This window comes from Heterocephalus glaber, unplaced genomic scaffold (genome assembly GCF_053883595.1).
Source record: "Heterocephalus glaber isolate CG9 unplaced genomic scaffold, H.glaber_assembly_v1.0 deba00001662, whole genome shotgun sequence".
Taxonomy (NCBI): domain Eukaryota; kingdom Metazoa; phylum Chordata; class Mammalia; order Rodentia; family Bathyergidae; genus Heterocephalus; species Heterocephalus glaber.
In genome coordinates, this window is record NW_028258403.1 from 1,835,045 (window position 1) to 1,858,468 (window position 23,424).

Sequence of the window (23,424 nt, forward strand, 5' to 3'; positions counted from 1 at the left end):
AAAAACTTAGATGTTTTATTTATATATTTGATTTTTAACAATTAGCTATTGTGTACAAAATGTGAAACTTCTGACAATGTCTCAAAACCTTTTTGTGTGTGTGTGTGTGGTATGGGGGATCAAACTCAGGACCTTGCATTTTCCAGGCAGGCACGGCACCACTAAGCTAAATCCCCGACCCAAAACCTTTTTTTTTTGCTGAGGAAAAACCTTTTAATAGTTGTCAGTATCTCAAAATTGTACCCATGTGTATTATAACAATGTAAAGATCTTTGAAGGGTTTGGGGGGGGGGGCTTTTGAACTTGAATATTTATATTATTTCAATGAATTACTTCTGACCAAATTTTTATGTCACCAAAAGCAAACTCTTGGGCTGAGCATGGCAGCACATGCCTGTAATTGAGCACTCAAGAGGTTGAGGCAAGCCTGGGCTACAGTGTGAGTTCAAGGCCAACCTAACTGCATAGTGAGACCTTGTATCAAAAAAACAACAACAAGGGCGGGGGGGATTTAGCTCAGTTGCTTCACCACCTGCTGTGCAAGCGCAAGGATCTGAGTTTGATCCCCGGTACCAAAAAAGAAAAAAAATCAACTTGTATTTGAGCCGGGGATTTAGCTCAGTGGTTCCGCTGCCTGCCTCGCAAGCGCAAGGACCCAAGTTCAATCTCCGGTACCAAAAAACAAAAAACAACAAAAAAAGCAGCCTTGAGAACATTCTGGAACAAACTAATCCTGAAATAGATTCAGCCATGACATAGAGATCACCATAGGGATCAGAAATAGGCAGACATGAGCCTTTACCTGCTACTCACTAAAAGCATGATATGCATTTTTAATTTTTAATTTTTTTTTGAGATAGAATCTTGCTATGTAGTTCTGGCTGGTTTTGAATTCACTATGCAGCCCAGGCTGGCCTCAAACTTGAAAGGATCTTCCTACCTCAGCTTCCCTGAGTGCTAGGATTATAGGCATGTGCCACCACAGGGCTGATGTGCTTTTTTTTTTTAATCAGGGATTTAGAAGCCATTTTTGCTATAAACCCCAACTTTTAACCAATGTCTAGCAAAATATTGCCTCTTAGGACACTTTCCACTAATACTAGAAGCAGCCTTTCTACTGACTATTGTTATATAACATTTTCTGAGAAGCTAAATAATTTTTTTTTTTTTTTGAGACAGGGTCCCATTATGCAGTTCAGGATCGTCTTGAACTCACTATGTAATCCAGTCTGGCCTTCAACTCACAGTGATATTCCTGCCTCAGCCTCCCAAGAGCTAGGATTACAGGTGTGCACACCACACCTGGCTAAGAAGCTAAACAATTTAAACTTTTAAATAAAAGAATGCCAAGTTGGGCATAGTGGCCCACACCTGTAATCCTAGCACTTGGGTGGGGCGGGGGGGGGGGGGGTCGGTGGCTGAGGCAGGAGAATCGCTGGGAGTTTGAGGCCAGCCTAGGCTACATAGTGAGTTCAGGCCAGTCTGAACTACACAGGGGGACTCTGTCTCAAAAAAAACAAAAAAAGAATGCCAAGCCAGTGCTATTTTTTTTATTATTGCAATGTTCAACTGACTCTGATTTCCAAGGGTCTTTAAGTCTTCTGACAAACTCAAAAATTTTTAATTATATTTCCCTATATACTCTTTAATCTTTTAAAATAACTTTTGTGAAACTAAGAGGTTTTTTTTTTTAAGTCAAATACCAAAAATATAATTCTGATTGGCTAACACAGGCAAAATGCATGTTAATGGTTGAGGACACCTTTGTTATTTTTTTTAAATATTTTCTGAAGTCATGTGAACAAAGAAGTATTTGGATTTATGCTTCTTTTAGTTACTGAGCACTTTTTAAATTAATCTGGTACCATCTAAACAGTATACAAACCTAATACATAGGACATGACGTATAATACACATATTCATGCCAACACACATAAAGACTTGATGTTATCATTTATTGACTTTTTAAAAGTTATATTATTGGGATGGTTTTCTTTTTTACAGTCCTAAGCAACCCTTAATTTTAAATCTGTATCTGAAGGTAGAATTCCAGGTTGTAGCAAAGTGAGAAATATACATCTCAAAAGAGATTGGTTATGTAGTTAATCTGAGTTTGAATTTCCTGAAGCTTTTTTTTCTCCCTTAACTGAATAAGTCAGTCAATTTAAAAGCTCTTGCTCCAGGTTTTAAGACATTTTTAATTATGCTAAAACTTAGAATAACTGGTCAGAAGTTTACACATCTTTTCCTGGCTCTATTGTTCAAGGCCTCTACTAGGAAAATAGAAACCAGTTTAGTCCTGCAGAGGTCACCAAAGCTGTTACCGGCCACTTAGGCTCATATTTGTAGGTTCATCTGCTCACGGCTGACCAAATCAAAAGAGGCCATGTATTTTGAGTAAAAAAGAAAAAAGATTTATGTAAAGCTAGCTCTGAGGAGATGGATGGACCTATTCATCTCAAATCACCATCTCACCCTTTACAGGTGGGCAAGGGTCTTTTGTCTAAGGAACAGAGGGGAGGGGGACCCAGGGAGATAATGAGATTTCCACGTTTGCTTTCTCACTTCCAGCCATTTAAAGCTCAGCCTCCTTTCTTGTGGAAAACAAACCAGGCTTCTGGCCTCCTGGGGCTGGCACCTGCATATTCTGTCACTTTTTTGAGCTGAAGAAAGGAGGGGGTGTTGTTATGTAAACATTGTTTTAAAATAAAATAACTTTTAAAGTTTTATTTTGCAGTGCTGGTTACATCAGGACAAAATTGTCCATCTCCACCCCATATATCCAGGCAAGATCCTTCTATTTATTGGGTTCATTTCAGTTTTCTCCTTGACCTTGAAATGTGTTCTACCTGTTTTGCTTTTTTTGTTTTGTTTTTTAACTTTTAGAAGGTAGAATGGTTCAAGCCTCTTAGAAGAGAAAAGTAACCTATTACTATGGGGGCTCAGTTACAGAAACAGGCACAGTCAGAAGTGACAGTATCAATGTTGCAACACTGGGAATTTTTACTTCATATTAGACTTTTCCATGCCTGGAGCTATTTTTCTGGAGTTACAGGAAAGGGGAGTCCCTTCACCTACTTGTTTCAACAGAGTGGCGGCAGCACCACCTCTCAGCCCCACCTCTCTACCCCAGGTGGCCCCAAATCCCCTTTGAAAGGGTTTGGTTCAGGTATCAGCATCACCACCTATAAGATTTGAGATGGAGCAGAGAGGATGTGGGAGGCTTAAATCAAGTGTCCTGAGTGAGGCAAGACCAGATTGTCCCCAGTACAGAGTAGCTGGGAAGTAGCTACCATAGACTGTCCCGTTTTACCCAAAATGTTCACCCTAGGCATGAACTAGACTATCCAGAGCTCTTGGATTAGTCAAGGCATTGAAGAGAAGGCACTGAGTTGTGCCTGGCAGGAAGTCTGGAGTTTCTGGTTTTGAAGCTCAAGAGGTGTAAACCAGGGGCGGGGCCCCAAGTAGGAGGAGGAGGGTAGCTGGGGCAGGGCCCTAGTCAGCTGTGCAATGCTGCTCAACCAGAGGCGACCCAGAGCGGGAGGATACCAACAGCCTACTGAAACTCAGGGAAGTAGGAACATTTCAGCTTTGATCATCTAAGACAATGCTTCAGTTCCATTTGTCATTCTGACACCTCTGCTTATCCTGCATCCCAGAGATGGAGTCACTAATAGGAGTAAAACTTGGCTGCCTGTTTGCCCTGCTGGCTCTCACCCTTGTCTGTGGCCTTAGTCCCATCTGCTCCAAATGGTTCAAGATTGACACAGCTACAGGTATAGCCCTACGTGACTTGGTCCCTTAACCTGAGTCTCACCTCGACCCTATCCTGATTCCTTGCTCTGATTCTCTGACCACCCTGGAGCTCAGAATATTGAGTGCTGCCTCAGGCTCTTCAGTCATCTTTATCTCCTCAGTACCAACTGGATTGTAACTTCTACTTTTTTATTAGGTCACCACCGCCAAGTCCTCAGCCTCCTGGGCTGTACTTCTGCTGGTGTTTTCCTGGGAGCAGGTTTCATGCATATAACTCCTGAAGCCCTGGAAGGAATTGAATCTGAGATCCAGAAGTTCATGGAGCAGGTGAGCAGCAGGTGCTAAGCTACAGAGTTGTGAGGCCTGAATGATAAACAGAACCAAGGAACAAAGAGGGAAAAGTGATGGAGTCAAGGACGTGGATGAGACAACAGAGAAGATAACAGCTCTTGTGTTGTGCAGAATGGTGAAAGCAGGTCAGATTGGGCTTTAAGACAAGCAGTATTGCTGAAAGGACAGGACAGGAAGTTGAGCTACTCCATCTCCCCACTAATATTGGTGTCTTTCTCCCTAGAACAGAACAAGAGGCAAGGCAGATTCTTCTAATGATGCTGAATCAGCCTTTGTAAGTATTTCCCACCAGCCTCCATCTGGAGGGTGAGGAGAACCAGATTCTTTCATATCCAGACCCTTTTGAAAGGAGTATGTGAGAAATTCTAAGAGTTCCTTCTGCTCCTAGTTCAGTGTAGAGGAAAGGAAGCACCAAACCTGGTCATTTTGTGTTATGGAGCCCCAGAAAAAGACTCTTGCTTTACCATTACCTTCTTTCCCTGGGCCCTCTGACAATCTTCCCATTGCTTTTCCATATTTCTAACCCTACTGATACTGTGTCCCTTAGCCCCTCTGGTATTCTCCCTATTGCATGTCTTCTCCTGCTCCATACCCCTCCTCCCTTTTTAGGTTCTATTACATTTCTCCCATTCTCTTCAATCTCCTGATCCCATAGTCCATCCAATGCACTGTCATCCCTCTCTTTCCCATCTCATGGCCCCTCTTTCTGTTCCTAGGTGGAGTATCCCTATGGAGAACTCATCATCTCCCTGGGCTTTTTCCTTGTCTTCCTTTTGGAGTCGCTGGCATTGCAGTGCTATCCTGGGGCTTCCGGACAATCAACAGCACAGGAGGAGGAACGGGGTGGGAATCCTGTCTTCGATTTCCACAGCCATGAGTCTCTAAGCTCACCTAAACAGAGTCCCTTCCGGGCCTTCGTCCTCTTGCTTTCACTCTCCTTTCACTCAGTGTTTGAAGGGCTGGCTGTGGGGCTCCAGCCAACAATAGCAGCTACCATACAGCTCTGTCTCGCTGTCCTGGCTCACAAGGGGCTCGTCGTGTTTGGTGTAGCATTGCGCCTGATAAAGACAGGCACTCAATCTCGATGGGCCATATCCTCCATACTGTCATTAGCTTTCATGTCCCCCTTGGGCCTAGCCCTAGGGATGACCGTAGCTGCAGGGGACTCGGAAGGGTGGAAGGGCTTAACTCAGGCCATATTAGAAGGTCTCGCAGCTGGCACATTCCTGTATGTGACATTTCTAGAAATTTTGCCCCGGGAGCTAAGTAGCTGTGAGCCCCCTCTGGCCAAATGGGGCTGTGTAGCTGCTGGTTTTGCCTTCATGGCCTTTATTGCCATATGGGCCTGAGAGACTCCTGACTTTTCTGATGGATCTATCTACTTACAAGGAACTCTCCCTATCCACAAGGGACACCTCCCAGTGGGCTTTGGCCCTCAGGCATTTTTGTACTAAGAAATGACATTCCATTAGGCATCATGTCCATGGACTGGACTCAAGATTTACCTACATGAGATTCCATTTCTTACTCAGACTGAGAAAAGAATGTTGTTTGAATGCCTGTTAATTGGAGAATTGATATAATGAGCATCACTCCAGATTTGCCTCTTGTCCAGTTTATGCTGCTGTGGGTAATAAAGTGCCCATTTGACCCCTCCCCTTCAGCCATACTGTATTTCATTTTTCCGAGTTGCCTAGAAGCCGCCTGGTATAGGCAGTGGTAGAACAGGAAGGGGAAGGATGAACACTGGATGAGAATGGTCTTCTGGAGTCAAGGCCCCTATCTGTTTTGTCAGTTGCAGGCCTTGCTCCCAGATAAGAAAGCATTACTGAAATTCCAGCAACCTCCTCCCACCTTCCCCTCGAAGTTGAGTATACATCAGCACTCCCAGCATTTAAAGGGAAATAGGTTTTAAAATAGAACCCAGAGAGGGCTGGGGATTTAGCTCAGTGGCACCACACTTGTCTCACAAGGTCGTGAGTTTGATCGTTGGTACAAAAAAAAATATCCAGGGACCCATATTTTTTCTCCACCAACCACTTCACCGCATTTACAGTACCTACTTTCTGCAATGCCCTATGTGCCCAGCAGGCTGAAGATCATCGGGGCCTGTTTCTATCAAGTTCCTATTTTTTTCCACACTGAGCTCCCAAGGGTCAGGACACGATTGCTGTTCCTGAGCCTCTGCTCCTGGCTGCCTTAGGCTAAGGGATTAGAAAGCGGTGTGTGTGGAGGGGGAAAAGGGAAATACTTCGGGTGATTACTTGGCTCTTGGAGGTTTCCTTTCTGCCGGCCCTACCAATTGCCTTCCAGGTTGAGTAATCCTTGTAATGTGTTGCTTCCCTTAAAAACTGCTGAGGAAAAAAAAAATACTAAGAACAAACATAAAAGCAGATTATCTGGAATTCAACAAAATGGCTGTCGCCCAGCACCAGCCCCTTTGAGACGGAGGACTGTGTCAGACTTACTGGAGAAATGAGGAAAGAGAAGATAGACCCCAGGAGCTCACTCATCCTCCAAGTTTCCCCCTTCTACAGTTTTTAGTATGGAAGCCCAAAGCAGCTTAACATGGAGTCCGTTCTTACCTTAGTCTTTGTCTCCTTTCCATCTCGCTCCTCTCCTCACAAATTAAATATGCAAGCTTCCTTACAAGCCCAGTTGATACATCCAGGGCCCAGCTTCCAGCAAAAATAGATACATAATAGATGCTAGAGGGCTGGGGATTTAGCTCAGTGGTTCCACTGCCTGCTTGGCAAGCCCAGGGTCCTGAGTTCAATCCCTGGCACCAAAAAAAAAAAAAAAAAAAAAAAAAAAAGAACATAATAGATGCTAGATAGATGGGCAGATAGGTACATAAACGTGCCTAACACAGGAAAAACTTTCTCTACAGTGCCCCCTTGTTGTGTTTTTTCCTGAGTATTAAATGCAGGCACGTGTGATACACTCAGAACAGTGCCAGGTGTGTAGTAATACAACACAGTTCTACAAGAGCACTGCTACTTGCCAGACACTGTACTGTTGCTTTTGTGTTTAGTACCTCATTTTCACAACTCTTGATAGGTAAATATTGTCTCTGTAGTATGTCTGAGGAAACTGGCATTCAGAAAAGTTAAACAATTGGATCACATAGCTCTCTGGACTTCAAATTCATGTCTCTATGACTCTTTAGTGCTCAATATACAGATTCTCTTCTCCTTCCTTAGCTTTAACCCCCACCCCATCTCCCATTCTATATGTTAGGATCCCAAAAGAAGACAGTCATACATGAGATAATTGAGGCACGTTGATAAAGGGAGGGTTTGTAAGGCGTGTACAAGATTTTGACAAGGCAAGAAATGATGATGCAGTACCCTGGGGGCTGTGTATAAACAACACTGTTACCTCTAGTGAAGAGAGAGGAGAGGTTAACAGAAACTGGAGAGGATGTAGGGATACAACCAACCACAGGGACCCAACAAGGACAGCAGGAAATAACCTCCCTCTCCTGTTCTTTGATCCACTGCCAGGTCTTACAGGGAAACCCAAGAAGCCAGGGGACAGAAAAGTCTGTTGGTGTGCTGCAGACAGGCCAACCTCATGGGGCACGACTGTTCTCTGCCACTGTCTTTTTTTGTTGGTTTGGGTTTCTTGGGACACGGTCTCACTGTATAGTTTAGGCTGGCCTTGAACTCACTATGTAGCCCAGGCTGACCTTGCACTCAGCAATCCTCCTGCCTCAGCCTCTCAACTGCTGGGGTTATAGGTGTGCGCTCCCATGCCTGCATTCTCTACTACTTTCGATGTACATGATCTTGTCAGGGCTTTCCCAGGAATGGATTGAAAGGAACATGAAGGGCTGGGGATTTAGCTCAGTGGTTCAGGCGCCTGCCGCACAAGCACAAGGTCCTGAATTGGATCCCAGGTACCAAAAACCAAAACAAAACAGAATAAATAGGTCAGCATACTGGTATTGGGCCAGGGATTTGGCTCAGTGGTTCTGCCGCCTGCCTCGAAAGCACAAGGACCCAAATTTGATCCCCGGTACCAAAAAAAAAAAAAGAAAGAAAGAAAGAAAGGAACATGATTGCCAGGTATGGTGGCACACGCCTGTAATCCCAACACTTGGGAGACTGAGTCAGAAGGATTGTCATGAGTTCAAAGACAGCCTGGGCTTCATAGTGAGTTCAAGGGCAGCCTGAACTACATAGTGAGACCCTGTCTCAAAAAAAAGAAAGGAACAGATCATATGGAGACTACAGAGCTATTTCCAGGACAGAAGTTTTTAAGACTACATTAAAAAGACAGAAGTACGTTAGACTATCAAGGCTCTCCCCCGTGTGTTTCTGGGTCACTAATGCTATCAGCATTTGAAATAAATGAGATGGAGGCTGAGATATTTTAAGCACAGATGAACCATGCACTTTTTGCCTTCTTCAATCCCAAGAGCCTTGGATTCATTCCCCATTAGACTCCTCTGCATTTAGCCATCAATGCTTTCCTTCCTCCCCAAGTCTGTTTCATTTTCTTTCCCCAAAATTCTTACCAACTAAGCCTAGAATCATCTTTAGTTTGAATCATATTATATCACGAGCTGGAATAAAGCTAGAGAGTGACTCCAGATAGAAAATATTAGGGGCGAATATCAGGAAAAAGAAACAATATTGTGAACATTTTCAAAAGCCATAAACTTCCAACGAGGAGCCAGAGAAGGCTACAAGGGAACAGAAGGTGAAATGTGATAAAAACAAGAAGGCTGGAGTAGGAATAGGCATAAGAACCACAGGACAGAAAGGAGAGCCTAGTGTGGTGCCGATTGCAGGAGTGAGCTTTGATTCACTAAGCCTTAAGAGATAGATCATAACAGATGATAACTAGAATGATGAGAGTTTTTAAAAAATCAGAATGGGGGAAGATATGCAGAATGGAAAAAAAGACAAAGGGAAGCTAGCTGGGATAATCTGGAGAGAATTTATGTGGGACAATTTTCACATCTCAAACACTGTCATTCTTCCCCATCCATCTTCTTCCGTGCTTGAATTTTTATATATTTAGGAAGAAAACAGAACAAGGCCTGCAACTGCCTTCCTTCCTAGGGACAGGCTTTCCACTTCTGCCACCAATAAATTATTCTCTGATGTCACCCTTTGGAACGCCCCACTTTCCTTTGCTCTCAAACTGAGGTTTTGGTTTGGATATTGCAGTTGTAGGAGAACAATTTATTTTTTAATTTTATTTTATTTATTTATTTATTTATTTTGGTACCAGGGATCAAACTCAGGTCCTTGGCGCTTGCTCAGCAGGCAACAAAACCACTGAGCTAAATCCCCGGCCCAAGGAGAACAATTTATTAAGAAAGATGGGGAATCATGTCCAAGAGAAACCAGAGTTTAGGGAATATGCAGAGGCATGGGACAAAGTCTGAAATCAACATACAGGATTGAGATACATCTCATAAGAGATGGGAACAAAAAACAAAGCTCCAGACTAACTCTCCTGAGACCACTGGTGCCGCATGGCCCATCATAAAGGACAGTTTCGGAGGGTTCTGCCTCCCTCACACCCTCACAACAGGAAATCCTTCATAGCAGGAAATGCTCTAGACTCTGTTCTGACCGAGAACAGCTGCCAGAACGTGAGTGGGTTGGCATGCATGGGTGTGGCACTCACCCAGACACCCACAGCACCTGAGTGGGGTGTGCACTGCCACCAGCACATGTGAAGCAAATGGTGTGCAGAGAGGAATGGAACCCTCAGCGTGGCTCTGTGGCTATGCTTATACAAATACCAATCATAGATTACATTTTTAAATTTTAATTGTGTCTTCAGTCATTGTCTTTAGATTTATTGAATGTCCAATACAGAATGCATTCTACTTTTACTGTACGTTTATCTAACTTCAGAAAAATTCCAACGTTAATGAAAAGAATGAGTATAAATAAATTACTTCGCTCTGAGCACCACCTCTGGCCTTTCATCAGAACTGATTCTCATTTTCCAGGTAATCCTAAAATCTCTCTAGCAAAGTGGTGTCTCCCACTTCGACATTTTTCCTATTAAATTACTCTGCAAAGTTTAACATCCATCCCTCCCACTATAGTTTTATTGTTTTGTGGTAGTCATATATTGTTTAATGGAGAAAAGGTTCTAAAGAATGCATCATTAAATGATTTTGTCATTGTGTGAGCATTATAGAATGTGTTTTCACAAACTAACAAAGCTATAAGATTGTTAAGCAATAGAATCTTACAGAATTACTGTCTTATATGTTGAACAAATGCCATTATGACTGTACCTTCAGACAGTTGCCCTTGAAAATCTTTATGAGATCCAGAATTTTCAAGCTGAAACAATAAGACTCTTCAATCTATTCATTTTATTTTTCCCATTGAATATTCTTCTAGCTACCTTAAGCCTCTGTCCCTGTGAGAAGTACTCACATTCCTTAGGAATGGAGGAAAGATAAATAGGAGTTCTGAACCTGAAGCAGAGAAAAAAAGGAGGAAGTGTGTGGTTCACCTCCCCACACCCTGCTACCAGGCCTGAGCTCTAATCTTAAGAATGGACACAAGCCACAGGCTGTGGTATCAGGACCTCTCTATATTACTACTGGGCAGAATCACAAAGAACAATGCCACACACACACACACACACACACAATTGGGGGAAACCAAGGAAGGGACCTGAGAAATGGAGAAAGTTATTAAACATGCTGTGAGCCACAGGAGGGCACTGTGTCTCTATGGGCTAGAAGAGAACATCTAGGACCAACAGGGGAGGTCAGGCAAGGACAGCAAAGCCCCATCCCTGCCTCCCAGCACAGCATCTTTCCTTTCACTAACTTTGATCTCTCATGCAGACATCTATGGGAGAAACATACACAGTCACCACCCCTTTCACACAACCACCTATGTGGTAAGTATGCGTACACGTGTACTCAGAACTGTAATTTGCTCCCCATTTCTGAGGATTAGCCTGCTAATGGTGTTACCTATGTTAGGCAAATATGCTGAAAAGACCTTCCTTGCCTTCCGTAATACACTACCGCAGTGTTGCCAGTAAAGGCTGCTGTTAGCTTCAGTTCTTTGCGTATTTTGCCTAGAAGCTCGTGACTCCAATGATGCCATCCATACTGTTTCTATTCTTTACATGGCATTTCATCACTCTGCTGCCTGCCCTGCACATGGCCACCTTATACCCATGCAATAGCTAGCTCCATAATCCCTCTGAGCACCCAATATCCCTCCTCTTTCTCACCCTGGCCTACCATATTTAAAGAGACTCAGGGCTGGGGATGTAGTTTATAGGTAGAAAGCTTCCTTAGTATGTTTAAGGTCCTACGTTTGATGCCCAGCACTTGAGGTGGGGGGGGAGGGCAGACTCAAGAACAAGCAAAGCATGGTAGCACACACCTATCATCCCAAGTAGGCGGGAGCATTGTAAATTCAAGCCAGGCTGGACAACTTAATGAGTCCTTGTCTCAAAAAAGGCTAGGGACGTAGCTCAGTGGTAGAATATTTGCCTAGCTTGTGCAAAACCCTGAGTTCAATTCCCAGTACTGCAAAAAACAAAATTAAAATGAAAACAAGATATAGCCTGTGACTCACTACAAATCAGTGTGTCACCACTAGATACCAAGATGCATCAGTCCTCAGTCTAGTTTTCACTGAGATGGTGTCCAATGGCCTGTGGAGTTTCTACAAACTTGTAATGACCTTGTGTTATATACTCCAGCATAGCACTCCTGCCAATAATGCTATAAAGTACTTTCCCATTTTTATTTCAAAAGCCCAAGAATCAACCTCCAACTGTTAGATATCTGAATTCCCCTTCCTCTTGGTGATTGTTCGTTTGCTAAAAAGCTTCTTAGAAACTACAAATACAGTACCCCCTTGACTTATGAACACAATTTGTTCACAAGGGCTGGTTGTAACTCAAGTCAAGTCAATTAAAGGCTCAGACTTCTCCACACAGCCTTTGAAGTCTCTCCTGTATACAGGAAGATCTGTGTCCTTAGAGACATTGGCCCAGATTTCTCAACCCCACATGGAAAGATGTTGTAATGTTCCTTCAGAACTCCTTAAGGGTTAAATCTGTAACTGAGACCATCTGGAAAAATAAGCATCCAGCAATCAAATCCTAACTCAAAACTCTGGTCATAAAACTAAAATTCCAGTCATAACCCAACTTGTTCCTATGTCGGGCTTGTCATAACTTGAGGGTCCCCTGTATAGTCTAACTCCCAGACCCCACCAATTCCATGAGGGAATAATAATTCTGGAGAGGAACACAACCCCAACACACACACACACGCACGCACGCACGCACGCACGCACACACACACACGCATGCACACACACACAGTGTTTTGCGATGACCCACCTGAAAGCCTTAAGAATGGGATGGACCACAAGCAGCCCAAGGCCTGTAATAATGTGAGTCCTGGTCTGATTGAACCATGGAAAGAGGAATCCAGGTGGCGCCTAGTAGCATCCTGCAAGACATCCTTGGGCATTTCAGTTTTTTTTTTTTTTGGTACTAAATTGAACTCGGGACCTTGTGCTTTCGAGGCAGGTGGCAGAACCACTGAGCTAAATCCCCAGCCCAAAAGTTCCTGATCTAGGAAAGGGGGGTAGGGATTTTTTTTTTTTTGGTAACAGGGATCAAACTCGGGACCTTGCGCTTGAAAGCCAGGCATGGTGCCACTGAGCTAAATCCCCAGCCCTCAGCCTTCTTTACTTCTCAAAGATCATGATGTTGGTTGTATCTTTGAAATTCTGTATCCCTTTTCAATGACTTTAACTACTAAGGAAGTCATCTACAATGTAACGCCTCTCCTCCAAGCTCAGAAGTACTACCAAGAAGAATAATACCACTCTGGAACGGGGGCCAGTTTCAATGTGGCCCTGTTTTGTGCAGTGTTTATGCTACATAAGCCTCTGCCATGGTTTTTGTCACTCTGAGAAGAGAATCAAACAAGGAGAGGCAGGAAAAGGGCATGATGCTGGTATACTCAGACCAAGAATAATAATGGGACACAGATTCCTCTACAGTTTATTGTCACAGCCGAAGTTGTGCGAGATAAACCACTACCACGTGTAAGTGCGGTCAGAGACTCAGGGTAGGCCTCCCCACCCTACTGCCAAGCCCCAAGCAGCCTGGCCCAAGCTTGGCTCCTTCCCCCTTCCCACTCTACAAGTAGACTGACAGCTACCAAAGTTAGTGCAGCGAAATGGCCCAGGCCTCTTCCTACTGCCCCTGCTCCAGTCCTTCCACCATACCCATTCACTGCCCACCAGCTCCCATTCCAACTTCCTTTTTACACACTGGATGTTTCTATCACATCATGAGAACCACGAACCCACTGCCAAGACTCCCCCCCCCCCCACACACACATACATTTAGGCCCATTCCCTCAGGGGCCCGAAAGGGTTAAAGAGAAGCCATATCAGCTTTGGTGAATGGAGCCCTTGCCCCAAGCCCCTCCCTTGCATATATGGGATAGAGGGAGTCTGATGGGAGCCCCATGACAACCACAACAGCCTCTATTCCTTCATCCACCAACACCAGGATCAGGGAGGGCGGGTACATGCCTTCTCTGTAATGTCAAAATGGAAGAGGGGATAATTTACGGCTCTGGGTCCCTAAGAGACATTAGGACATCTCTCCCAGGAGTGGGGAAATCACAGGTTAAAGGTCAAGGTTAGGGTAGCAATCAAAGATCAAGGTCATCTTCTCATGTGATCTGCCCTTTTTCCCTGCTTACTCTCACCCAAAGCCCTTATGCACCTCGGAGGTTAGTGCTGCAGGAGGTGAGGGCTGGGTCCCACACCAGAGCAACAAGGGTCACTTTAACAGGAGACCTCCATGGTGTGCCCTGGGGGCCCTGAAGGCAGAGTCCCAGACTCGCTGCCCTGGGACAGGGTGCGGGAGCGGGACCGGTTGCCATCGATGGATGCTGCACTGGTCAGAGAGGCTGTGCGTGATCTTGACAAGCGAGTCATGCAGGATGAGGCCACTGTGGAGACAGGAGGATAGCAAGCAGTCAGAGAGGAGTGGGGAAGGGAGGCTGGCAACTCAGAGCAAGGTGCTAGGGTGGAAACCAGAACTGCAGTGGAGGCCTGGGAGTCAAAGAGCTTAATTTGGCAGGTGGTGAGTCTAGGGATTAACCAATAATGGTTCTACCCCTACCCCAGGTACACATCCCTCACCTGTCCTCAGGATAGCCTCAGGATACTCCCCATACTCACTGTAGCCCATGCCTTGCAGGAAGTACTTGAAGGCCTCGGTCAGCTTGCCTGGCTGTGGAAGTAAGATAGGGAGAGGGAGGTGAGGTTAGAGACCAGGCTGGAGCCCGGGGTCATGGAAGTATGGGAATGTCGTGTGTGTCCTGCAGGGTACTCACCTGAGTTAATTGGGGTTGACCTCCAGAGTCAGCCATCTGCTCCAGAGAAAGCCACCCAGAAAAAATGACACACTTATAAATCATTTGATCCATGCAAAGAGGTAGAAAAATGTTGCTCTTTCCTAGCTTCCTCATTCCACCCCTTTGCTTCTTCCTTCATTCACCCCACTTGCTCGGGCAGAACCTGAAGGCTTTGGAGCCGAGTTTGGAGAGATATATGACTCCGGACAGGGGCCAGGAGTCAGGATGAGCGGGGAGTGGGATTACTGACCTTCAGGAAGGAGGTCTGGGTGGGGTCCAGTTTTGAGTTACATTCCACCTGGAGTAAACAGAGGGTGAATGGATGAGCTTACATTCTCTGTGCCCCTGGCAAGGGACCTTGACCACAGTCTCTTTCCCTATGAGCCCCCTACCCAGGTCCTCTTGACCAGAAATCAAATTCTTAATGTCCCAAAGTTGATCTCCCTCTCCCAGAGTCTGCCCCTTGGCCAGATACTCTTCTTGGGGCCAGGGATTTAGCTCAGTGGTTCTGGCACCTGCCTCGAAAGTGCAAGGTCCCGAGTTCGAGTCCCGGTACCAAAACAAAAACAAAAACAAAACCAAAGATACCCTTCTGATCACCACCTTTGGACCCCAACCATCCCTCACCATCCCAAAATCTCCTACTGACCACTGCATCTTCATGAGGCGCTTGGTCTCCTACCACCAGCATCACAGGGCACCTAGATGGACAATGTCAGGGAGAAGGCAGTGAGACCCCACTCCCTGGGAAGAGCATCTGGGAAAATGTCTGTCTCACATCAGGAACCAGACTTCCTTTCCTGTGAAGATCCCACCAAGAGGATTCAAGAGAGGAGACCTAAAGAGAAGCAACTGGCTAAAAAGAATGAAGTGAGAGGTGCCAGGGAATTTCCCTGGCTGGGACTCTTCTTCACAGTGGTGGCGAACCCATGGCATGAGTGCCACAGCTGGTTGTTTTGTTATCATCGAAAGTTCTAAAAGGTTCACCATCACTTTCTCTTTTTTTTTTGGTACCGGGGATTGAACTCGGGTCCTTGCACTTGCGCAGCAGGTGGCAAAACCACTGAGCTAAATCCCCGGCCCTCACCATCACTTTCTAAGGAATATAAGCACCTCTGACAGAACCAGGGAGGGGGCAAAGCATTATCTCTTCAAGTCTTACCTGAAGGTGATGTCACCACCTCGCTCTAAGTTCAGGTCTCGGCGGCTAGAGAAGGGTTCAAAGGAGGAGGCATTTTAGGCAGGAGATGCTATCCATTCAGATATAAGGTCTCCTTCCCACCCCACCCCTCTGTGAGGAAGCTATTTGCCTTCTTTATGTTCAAATAATAGTGATTAAGAATGGAAACCAAGGGCCGGGAATTTAGCTCAGTGGTTCTGCCGCCTGCCCCGCAAGCACAAGGTCCCGAGTTCGATCCCCGGTACCAAAAAAAAAAAAAAGACTGGAAACCAAAGGGAGGGCAGCAAGCAGATCCTAAGCACGAGCACTACAGTTGCTGTGCCCTAAATCCTTGGTCAGAGGGGAGTGACGGGCAGGAAAGGCGCAAGAACAGGAGGTCATCCTCCTTCCGGGAACCTAAAAGTCCACAGGAGATAAACAAAAAAGAGACAGTCCCTCACGATTCTCCCTGCTGGGTCTGTCCTGACGCTGCCATAGTTGCATGGTAAATCCTGGCCTGTACGCATACTATGTTCTCCAGAGACACCCCTCTCTCCTACGCTTCCCACCACCCCCAGTTACCACTTCTACCTTCGACATTTCTCGAACATGCTTGTACACAGCCCACCCACTTGTTGTAGCTGTTCCAGTAGAGTTCAATGTTGTCCAGGTTGGGTGCATGCATAACGATATTTCTGTACTTTTGTATCAACTCAGAATTTCCAGACAGCTCTTCCTGAAGGAGAAGAGGAGATAAATGAGGGTTGGTAAGATAAGCCAACAATTACTGGATAAAAAGAAGCAAGCTTTCTTCCCTCCCCAGATGCATTCCAGCTAAGGAGGTCACCCCAAGCATTCAAGACCCTGCTGGTCCTTCTACTCCTTCCATCTTCCACACCACTTACCTGGCTAAAAAGATGTCCAAGGATCATCTCCGGAATGGAAGAGGTAAGGCCTGTTAACTAGGAGGAAAGGGCGGCTAAGCAAGTGGAGGACAAAGTGGGGAGAAGAAACCCAGGCAAAGTGACACAGCTTCTCTTTCCTGCCCCGTCATCTCCTCCTTGAAGTTCAGCGTCCATTCAGTTACACTAGTAGAGTCTAACCGGACCACCCAAGGGAAGCCCCACCCTAGTTCTCAAACACGGGTTCTCCAAACCTTGTGGGCTGCCCAATCCATCCAGCCCTTGGCATTGGGATCAATGTTGACGAGAACAAGACCTTCGACTGTGTCTGGGTGGGTAAGCTGAGGGGCAGCAAAAGAAAGATCAGAAAGAGGGCATGGCCTTATCCTCTCCCTCCACACTCCCACAGGGCCTGACTCCTCACTTTCATCTCTTCTTCTTCAATCCCACGCACCCCACCAAACACACACTAACAAGAACTATTCTCCTCTTCAGCCTGGACCCTCCTTTACCCTATCTGGAAGTTTGTATTTCTTACAGCATATCGCGACAGGATATAGGCTCCAGCTCCAACACCAACTCCAATTATTGAAGAAAAACTATAAAAGGGAAATGTAGACCTATCACAGCCCAATCTCTTCAAACTTCTCACCCTCCTTCCACAGGCCACAAGCACAAAGGACAGCAATGGACCTTCCTTATGTAAACAGGAGGGTACCGAGGTGCTAAAGGTTGCCACTGGTAGTCAGTGTAGATCCCTGAAGTCCAGCCCCAGCTTCCTCTTGGAGGGCTACTATCTTAACCTACCAACCAGAGACTCTTCTTCTATACACATAGCTCTTTGTCCACGCTCACCTTTCAGGTGCTAGTTTAACTTGTTCTGCTTCCCAGTTCTTCTAGAGGAACAGGAAGTATAGAACTTAACGCAAGATGTGAAAACAGACACATCTTTAGCGAACAACAGAATGAGGAAATAGAGGCAAGGAGGTGAACCAGAGCTGCTGAGAGCCAAGAACAGCCAAGTGAGCCCAGAACCCAACAGTCAGTACCTCCCTTTATCATACCAAAAAGCCTCCGTGGCTTTCTCTTCCTTCTCCCTCTCTCCCTGACACACAATGCTCCCAGTTCACCAGGTGTGTGTCTGGAGGAGGGGGAGTAGGCAGGGAAGAGACAAGTCCATCTGGTTCTCAAGGATTAGATCACCACCACCTCTTCCTGTCTAGCTTGTAGATCTGAGAAACCAGTCCTCAGCCTGCAGCACGGCCTAGCATAGACCCTTCCTCTGCCTTCCCTCCATCTATTACAGCTACTTTACTGATTCTAGTCAGTTTTCCAAACCCCCCATCCTTCGTTTCAACACTCAAGGTGGAACCATGGAGGAAGAAAATGTCAAGGACAAGCCGGGCATAGTGACACACCCCTGTGCCTGTCATTCCCAGCACTTGGGAGGCTGAGGCAGGATGATGACTGCGAGTTCAAGGCCAAGCTGGGCCACAGAGTGAGTTCAAGGCCAGTCTGAACTGTATAGCAAGACCTTGTCTCAAAAATAAATCAATAAAAACGAAACTATCAAGCACAGGGACCAAAACTAGCCCAAGAACCACAGTGGACACAGGAGTTCTAAGGGGTTCCTATCCTGGAAAGAAAATTCTAGGTTAGAAGGGTCCCCAGGCCTCTCACTTCAAGTACTGCAAGATGCAAGGGATCATGTCTGCAAGCTGGTCCAGAGATGGGTACTGGTATCTAGGGAAGAGAGCAATGTTAAGAAGCTACCAAGCTGTGCCTGGACCCCCGACACACACCTCCAGATGCTCTCTGTATCCTCTGCCAGAATCACCACTGCCTTCCCTTTCCTCCTCCCTGGTCCCCTCTTCCCAACACCTGCCCTGTGCCTCAAAGTCTGCTGAAGGGTAAAGAGCTAATTCTCACCCCACAGGGAAGACAGGGGCTCCTTCTTCCATTCCAGGGGCATCCACATGAACCCGAACGAAGTTTTGAATAATTTCCTGCATGTCCCCAAATTGAAACAGTGGCTGGAAACAGGATTTATCTAAAGAGAACCCACATCACCCCAACAACAGAATCAGACAGGACGAAGTATCCACATGCAAGAACCACCCTCCTGCTTTGACACCAGTCAGTTTAGGAGAGAACTTCTCCTTGACATGCCACTGGGCATCTAACCGTGCCCTGCCTGCCCATCTGACCATCCCCTGACTCTGGGCTTTATCCTTTCCCTCCCAGCCTCTTCCCAGAAAGGAGGTGGGGAGGGAAAATGAAGGTTCTTACAGTTGAGTCCCACATCATGGTAGGTGAGTATTGCTGGGCGTTTGGGTTTGGGGGTCCCATAGACAGTAAAGGTGACAGAGCCATAAGGTGTCTCCACAGAGTGAGTCTGTAGGAAAACAGTCACCATCAGGGAAAGGTTACACCAAGGAAGAACCACACAAGTCAGCCAGGTGACCGTGGGGCAAAGAGAAGAATTAAAAATAGGATCACAGGGCCAGGGATTTGGCTCAGTGGTGCCACCACCTGCCTCACAAGCGCAAGGTCCCAAGTTCGATCCCCAGTGCCAAAAAAAAATAGGATCATAGCAAGAATTTAAAAACATGACAGTGGAAGACAAGTAGAAAGACGAGACTATCACAGCACTCTGGGAAGCGGGGAGTGGAGGGATGGGGAAAGGACAGAAGAGAAAGCCAAGTAGGGGCCCTCTCAATACTGGGAGAGAAGAAAGCCACTCCTCCCACCCTGGGACCCCCACCCGCATTACCTGTCCCGGGTCCAGGAGGATTCGGGCAGCTAACTCAGCCTCCTAGAGGAACACACACACACAGACGCACACAACCACAAAGAGTCACGCAGGGAGAAACAGACAGACAAAGAAAGGAAGGTAGAGAAAGACCACAGACAGAAGCAGATTGACAAAGAGAGACAGGAGAGGATGGTTAGTGTAGTGAGAAGACAAGGGTCTTGTATGGGACAACAGATGGCAGAGGTGGAGAAAGCAGGGAAGTGCATTAGAATGAGCTGTAGGCTTGGGAAGCCAGGTGGCAAGGCGGATGCTTGGAGGCCTGGGATTCAGGCAGGGAAGCCACAGGGTCTCCAGTAACCTTGGCAGCCTCCGGTGTCTGTCCTGGCAACAGCGGCTTCTCCTCCGTGATCGGCACCTCCTGTAATTCTGCCATGGTGGCCTGGCAGGGAAAGGAAATGAAATGCATGCTTGCCTCATACCACCTCTAACACCTGGTTTCCCCTCTCAGCACCCTTCCACGCAGGTACAGAGGGATCCAGGAGTTGACCACACAGGGGGCTTTTCCTCCAGCTCCATTTTGGGGGAGAAGGAGCAGGAGGAGGGGGCTGGGAAGAGGAATCAGGACACCAGTTCTTCCCCAAATCACCCCTTAACACCCACATCTCTAGACAGCCCCCCTTCCCCTATCCTGGACAGCAGTACGGTACCAGAGTGGAGTAGCAGTGTGGCTCTTGTTTCCCAGGCTCTATTTAGGGGATACCCCACACTCCCAGTTAGGTATAGGGCGAAACTCATGGCTCAGTGACTGGGTACTCAAAAGGAACCAAGGGATAGGATAGTGAGAGTTCACAACCGTTTGTGACCTTCAACTAAGCTCAAGGTCAGTAGCTCAAACCAATAACCAGTGTGGTAGGGACCACAGCAGAGGGACATGAATATCCAACACAACCAAGGCCTCCCTTCTGGTAAGACTCCAGACTCTCCCTCCCAACTGCAAATAAATTAGCAAATAAATTCAAGGTGCTGAGGGGGACCGGGGCTCAGCACCTGAGGTGACCTGCACAGGTGGAAGGTTGCAGCCTGTGGGTGGGGCCACTTACTGGGCTCCTACCGGCTGGATGCAGAGGGGTTGGGGTCAGGGTTCCCACTCCTGAGACTCTGGAAAAAAACACAGTAATGAGGTGAGTGACACGGGGCATAGGAACGACACGGGCGATCCTGGGTCTTTAGGGACAGAAAGCCCAGGCCAAGACCCAGACTCCCAGTGTCACCAACTCTCCCCAGGTCATTAAACCTCTCCAATCTCTACCCCTAGGTCCACAGAACACGTCCTCTCCAGGGTTCGATCAATACTGGCTGGGCCTGGACGAGCCTGTGGGGCCACATAGAGCAGGCTGGGGAAGGGGAGTGGCAAGAAGGAAGTGCTGATGTGGTGGAAGAAGAGAGGGTGTCTGAAGCTCTGGATTCTAACCCTGGCTCTGGCACTAACAGCGTGACCTTGGCCCTGTCAGTTACTATTTAATCTCCTTTCTGCAAAGTAAAATGGGGGTGGCCAGGGGACCCCAAGATTTGTGACAGCTTTCCACTGAGCTGAGGGAGGAAAGCGTGACTGCTTTTCTCCGTTTCAAAACAAACTAAAAAACGCTCGTGCCTTAGCTTCTCTCCTCCAGCTAGTCCGCCTAGGTCCTCCAAACATAGAGGGGAGGGGGAGAGCGGTCCCACAATCTCCCAGCTTCCCCGACGGCCTCGAGAGCGGGCGCCAGCTGGGAAGGGATGGCAGGACTTTCAGGGTGGCCAGGCCCAACACCCGGAACCCGTCCCTGCGAGTCCCCTGCGCAGCCACCCCACCCCCGCCTGGGGACTGACCCCGTCCCGCAGCGGGCGAGAAGCCCCCGGGACCCGGGACGCAATCTCACGCACGCCCCTAACACGCCCTGCACTCGCAGAGCCTCTGCCTTTGCGCGCAGCACCCGAGCGCCCCTTCCGCGCCGACCCCTTCCCCGAGCCGCAGACCCCGTATGGCAGGGGCCCCCCTCCCCCCGGCGCCTTCCAGCCCCGCGGCCCCTCCTGCCCCTCCCCCTACCTGCCGCCACGATCGCCGCCACCTTCACTTGCCTTTGACTCGGGCCCGCCCCGGCTCGGGCTCCCCGCAGACCCGCCCCCGGCCCGCCCACGGCCACAGCTCCCGCAGGCCCGCCCCGGACCCCCGTGAGCACGCCCCCTCGCCCCGCCCGGCGTGGCGCTCTAGGAGGGGGTGCGCTGGGGGCTCTCGGGGAAAGCCGACCGCTGGGTGCTTCCAGGCTCTGCGTGCGCTCCCTGCAACACGCCCTAGCGGGCAGGCAGGGGGTGTGCATGGGGACCCCGTAACCCTGCTAGGGATCCCCACGCCCTCCCGCAACACCGCCTCTGCCCGTGACCTAGATCTGCCTGTCGCGCCCTGGCCCCTTCCTTCGTCCCCAAACTCAGTGGTGGGGTCGGCAGAGGGGAGACGCCCAAAGTACTGACAGCCCACGATTCAACTCCGCCGGTCGGGAAACAGGAGGAGGGGGGCGAGGCTTGCCCCCGAGGAAGCTGGGGTCTCGCCGGTCAGCCCCGTGTGGGGTTGGGGGCGTCGAGGGCGCAGGAATTTCGACTCCGGGCGCCCAGGTCCCGGTACCTCCTCTCTTTGCCGAGTCCCAACGCTCGCTCTCCGCCTGCTCCAAGAGAAGTTGGACAACAAGAGGGGGGGCGGGGAACGCGGGGGGCCGCTATAAATAGAGGGCGATCGCAGGAGGGGGGAGAGGATGGCCCACGGGGACTCCCGGGTCAGGGCGCTCACCGGGGAGGGTGCGAGGGAGGGGCCGGGGACCCCCCAAACGGCTCTGACTCCTGGGTAAACAGGCGCGGGGGCGGGGTTAGCCCTGCAGGGGTGGGGTAGGGGCTTGGGGAGGACGCTGTGTCCCGGGCTGGGGCCCAAGAGACCCTGTGGCTTCGGCACTAACTCCTCCCAGCCCGGCCCAGAAAAGGAGAAGGAGACCAGCTCAGACTGGCTAGGTCGCCACGGCCAGGCGGTGGTGTCTCATGGTGCCCGGGTGGGTTTGCCATCCTAGACTTCCACACTCCTGCACACCCGCGGCACCCAGCCCGTGCCCCTCAGGGGAAGGGCCCCTGGAATGGGATCGTTGATGTTAACACTAAGGGAATTCAAAGTGGTCTCAGGTAAAAGGAAACCAGCCTGAATTTCCTCCCGGGATCATCCCCACCCCATCCCCCTTCAGCTTGGTTCCTGCGTTGCCATTTCGGGGGCTGGGCACCAGGCCAGTTGGGAACAATGGCCAATGGAACTCGAGCTGCCAACTGCAACACCACCACAGACGGCTCCCCAAGACCCCCAAATTGCCCTCGCCATTCCTGCCTGGGAACCACCCTCTCACCACCCCCCCTCCCCATCCGAGGAACATCAATGCCCCTTTCATCCCCACTTGGCAGGTCTGTTGGAAAGAAGTAGAGGCCAAAAGGGAGGAGGGGACCAGAGTAGAACTGTGTAGGCTCAAACCCAACCTTCAATAACTCTAAATCTAGGGGATTTTCTGTATCCTCCAATCTGGAGCACCCCAGTTTTCCTCTGACGCTTTCTCCCTTCCTTCATAACTATTTCCTGAGAAACCTGCTTAGAAGCTAGGTGCTCTGGCTCCCAGCCTAGCCCCCACACCTCTGGGTGTGGGCTTCACACTCTCATAGACAAGGAAAAGCCTTCTGGAATTAGGATCATAGCTACAAGTGCCTAGGAGGGGAGAGACCTCAGCAGCCCTAGAGGAACTTGGGGTGAAAGAACCTACAGAGAACTTTGGGCCTGCATGCTTCTTTGATGTGCCTAAAGCAGTCTTACTTGGTGTGGGGGAGGGAAAGACCTGAAGGTTCCAGCATCTAAATTCGTCTCTGGATCAGGATGACTCAGGGGGAACCTGATAAGGGGCCTGCCTGCACAGGGGCTTGGGGCAAGCAGGAGGTGGGAAATTTCCACTGAGATCTGTTTGCTTCCCGAGGCCTAGGGGGTTCCCCTCAGCCTTCTGCAGACCAAACTAAGGCTGGTTCTCCTTTAGAATAGGATTCTTTTCTG

The 23,424-nt window shown here is 48.4% G+C and overlaps 2 protein-coding genes across 16 annotated transcripts; one reads left to right on the forward strand and one right to left on the reverse strand.

Moving 5' to 3' along the window:
* Positions 1 to 1,431: 1,431 nt before the first annotated feature.
* Slc39a2 (solute carrier family 39 member 2) lies at positions 1,432 to 5,765 on the forward strand. The gene is made up of 4 exons (XM_004865027.3): positions 1,432 to 3,776; positions 3,953 to 4,083; positions 4,331 to 4,381; positions 4,824 to 5,765. The coding sequence occupies exons 1-4, from the start codon at positions 3,662 to 3,664 to the stop codon at positions 5,454 to 5,456; spliced, it is 930 nt and encodes a 309-aa protein (XP_004865084.1). The 5' UTR covers positions 1,432 to 3,661; the 3' UTR covers positions 5,457 to 5,765.
* Positions 5,766 to 13,125: 7,360 nt separating this feature from the next.
* On the reverse strand, positions 13,126 to 22,052 carry Ndrg2 (NDRG family member 2). 15 transcript variants are annotated; one of them, XM_013065712.3, is made up of 17 exons: positions 21,982 to 22,052; positions 20,977 to 21,088; positions 20,426 to 20,483; positions 19,684 to 19,764; positions 18,860 to 18,965; positions 18,500 to 18,620; positions 18,251 to 18,313; positions 17,109 to 17,169; positions 16,825 to 16,911; positions 16,574 to 16,630; positions 16,301 to 16,404; positions 15,672 to 15,716; positions 15,159 to 15,210; positions 14,760 to 14,807; positions 14,489 to 14,524; positions 14,334 to 14,385; positions 13,126 to 14,101 (listed from the first exon to the last, which is right to left on the reverse strand). In XM_013065712.3, the coding sequence occupies exons 4-17, from the start codon at positions 19,756 to 19,758 to the stop codon at positions 13,935 to 13,937; spliced, it is 1,074 nt and encodes a 357-aa protein (XP_012921166.1). In that variant the 5' UTR covers positions 19,759 to 19,764; positions 20,426 to 20,483; positions 20,977 to 21,088; positions 21,982 to 22,052; the 3' UTR covers positions 13,126 to 13,934.
* Between the last annotated feature and the right edge of the window lie 1,372 nt (positions 22,053 to 23,424).

Bases quoted from the DNA above. Each gene is read 5' to 3' on its own strand.
- Slc39a2 (XM_004865027.3), top strand. From the start codon at position 3,662: ATGGAGTCACTAATAGGAGTAAAACTTGGCTGCCTGTTTGCCCTGCTG. The intron at 3,777-3,952 runs GTATAGCCCTAC...CTTTTTTATTAG, and splicing joins CAAGATTGACACAGCTACAG to GTCACCACCGCCAAGTCCTC. The intron at 4,084-4,330 runs GTGAGCAGCAGG...CTTTCTCCCTAG, and splicing joins TCCAGAAGTTCATGGAGCAG to AACAGAACAAGAGGCAAGGC.
- Ndrg2 (XM_087196997.1), bottom strand. From the start codon at position 19,758: ATGGCAGAATTACAGGAGGTGCCGATCACGGAGGAGAAGCCGCTGTTG. The intron at 16,912-17,108 runs GTAAGAAATACA...GCTGCCCCTCAG, and splicing joins ATATCCTGTCGCGATATGCT to CTTACCCACCCAGACACAGT. The intron at 14,525-14,759 runs GTCAGTAATCCC...TCTCTGGAGCAG, and splicing joins CCCAGACCTCCTTCCTGAAG to ATGGCTGACTCTGGAGGTCA.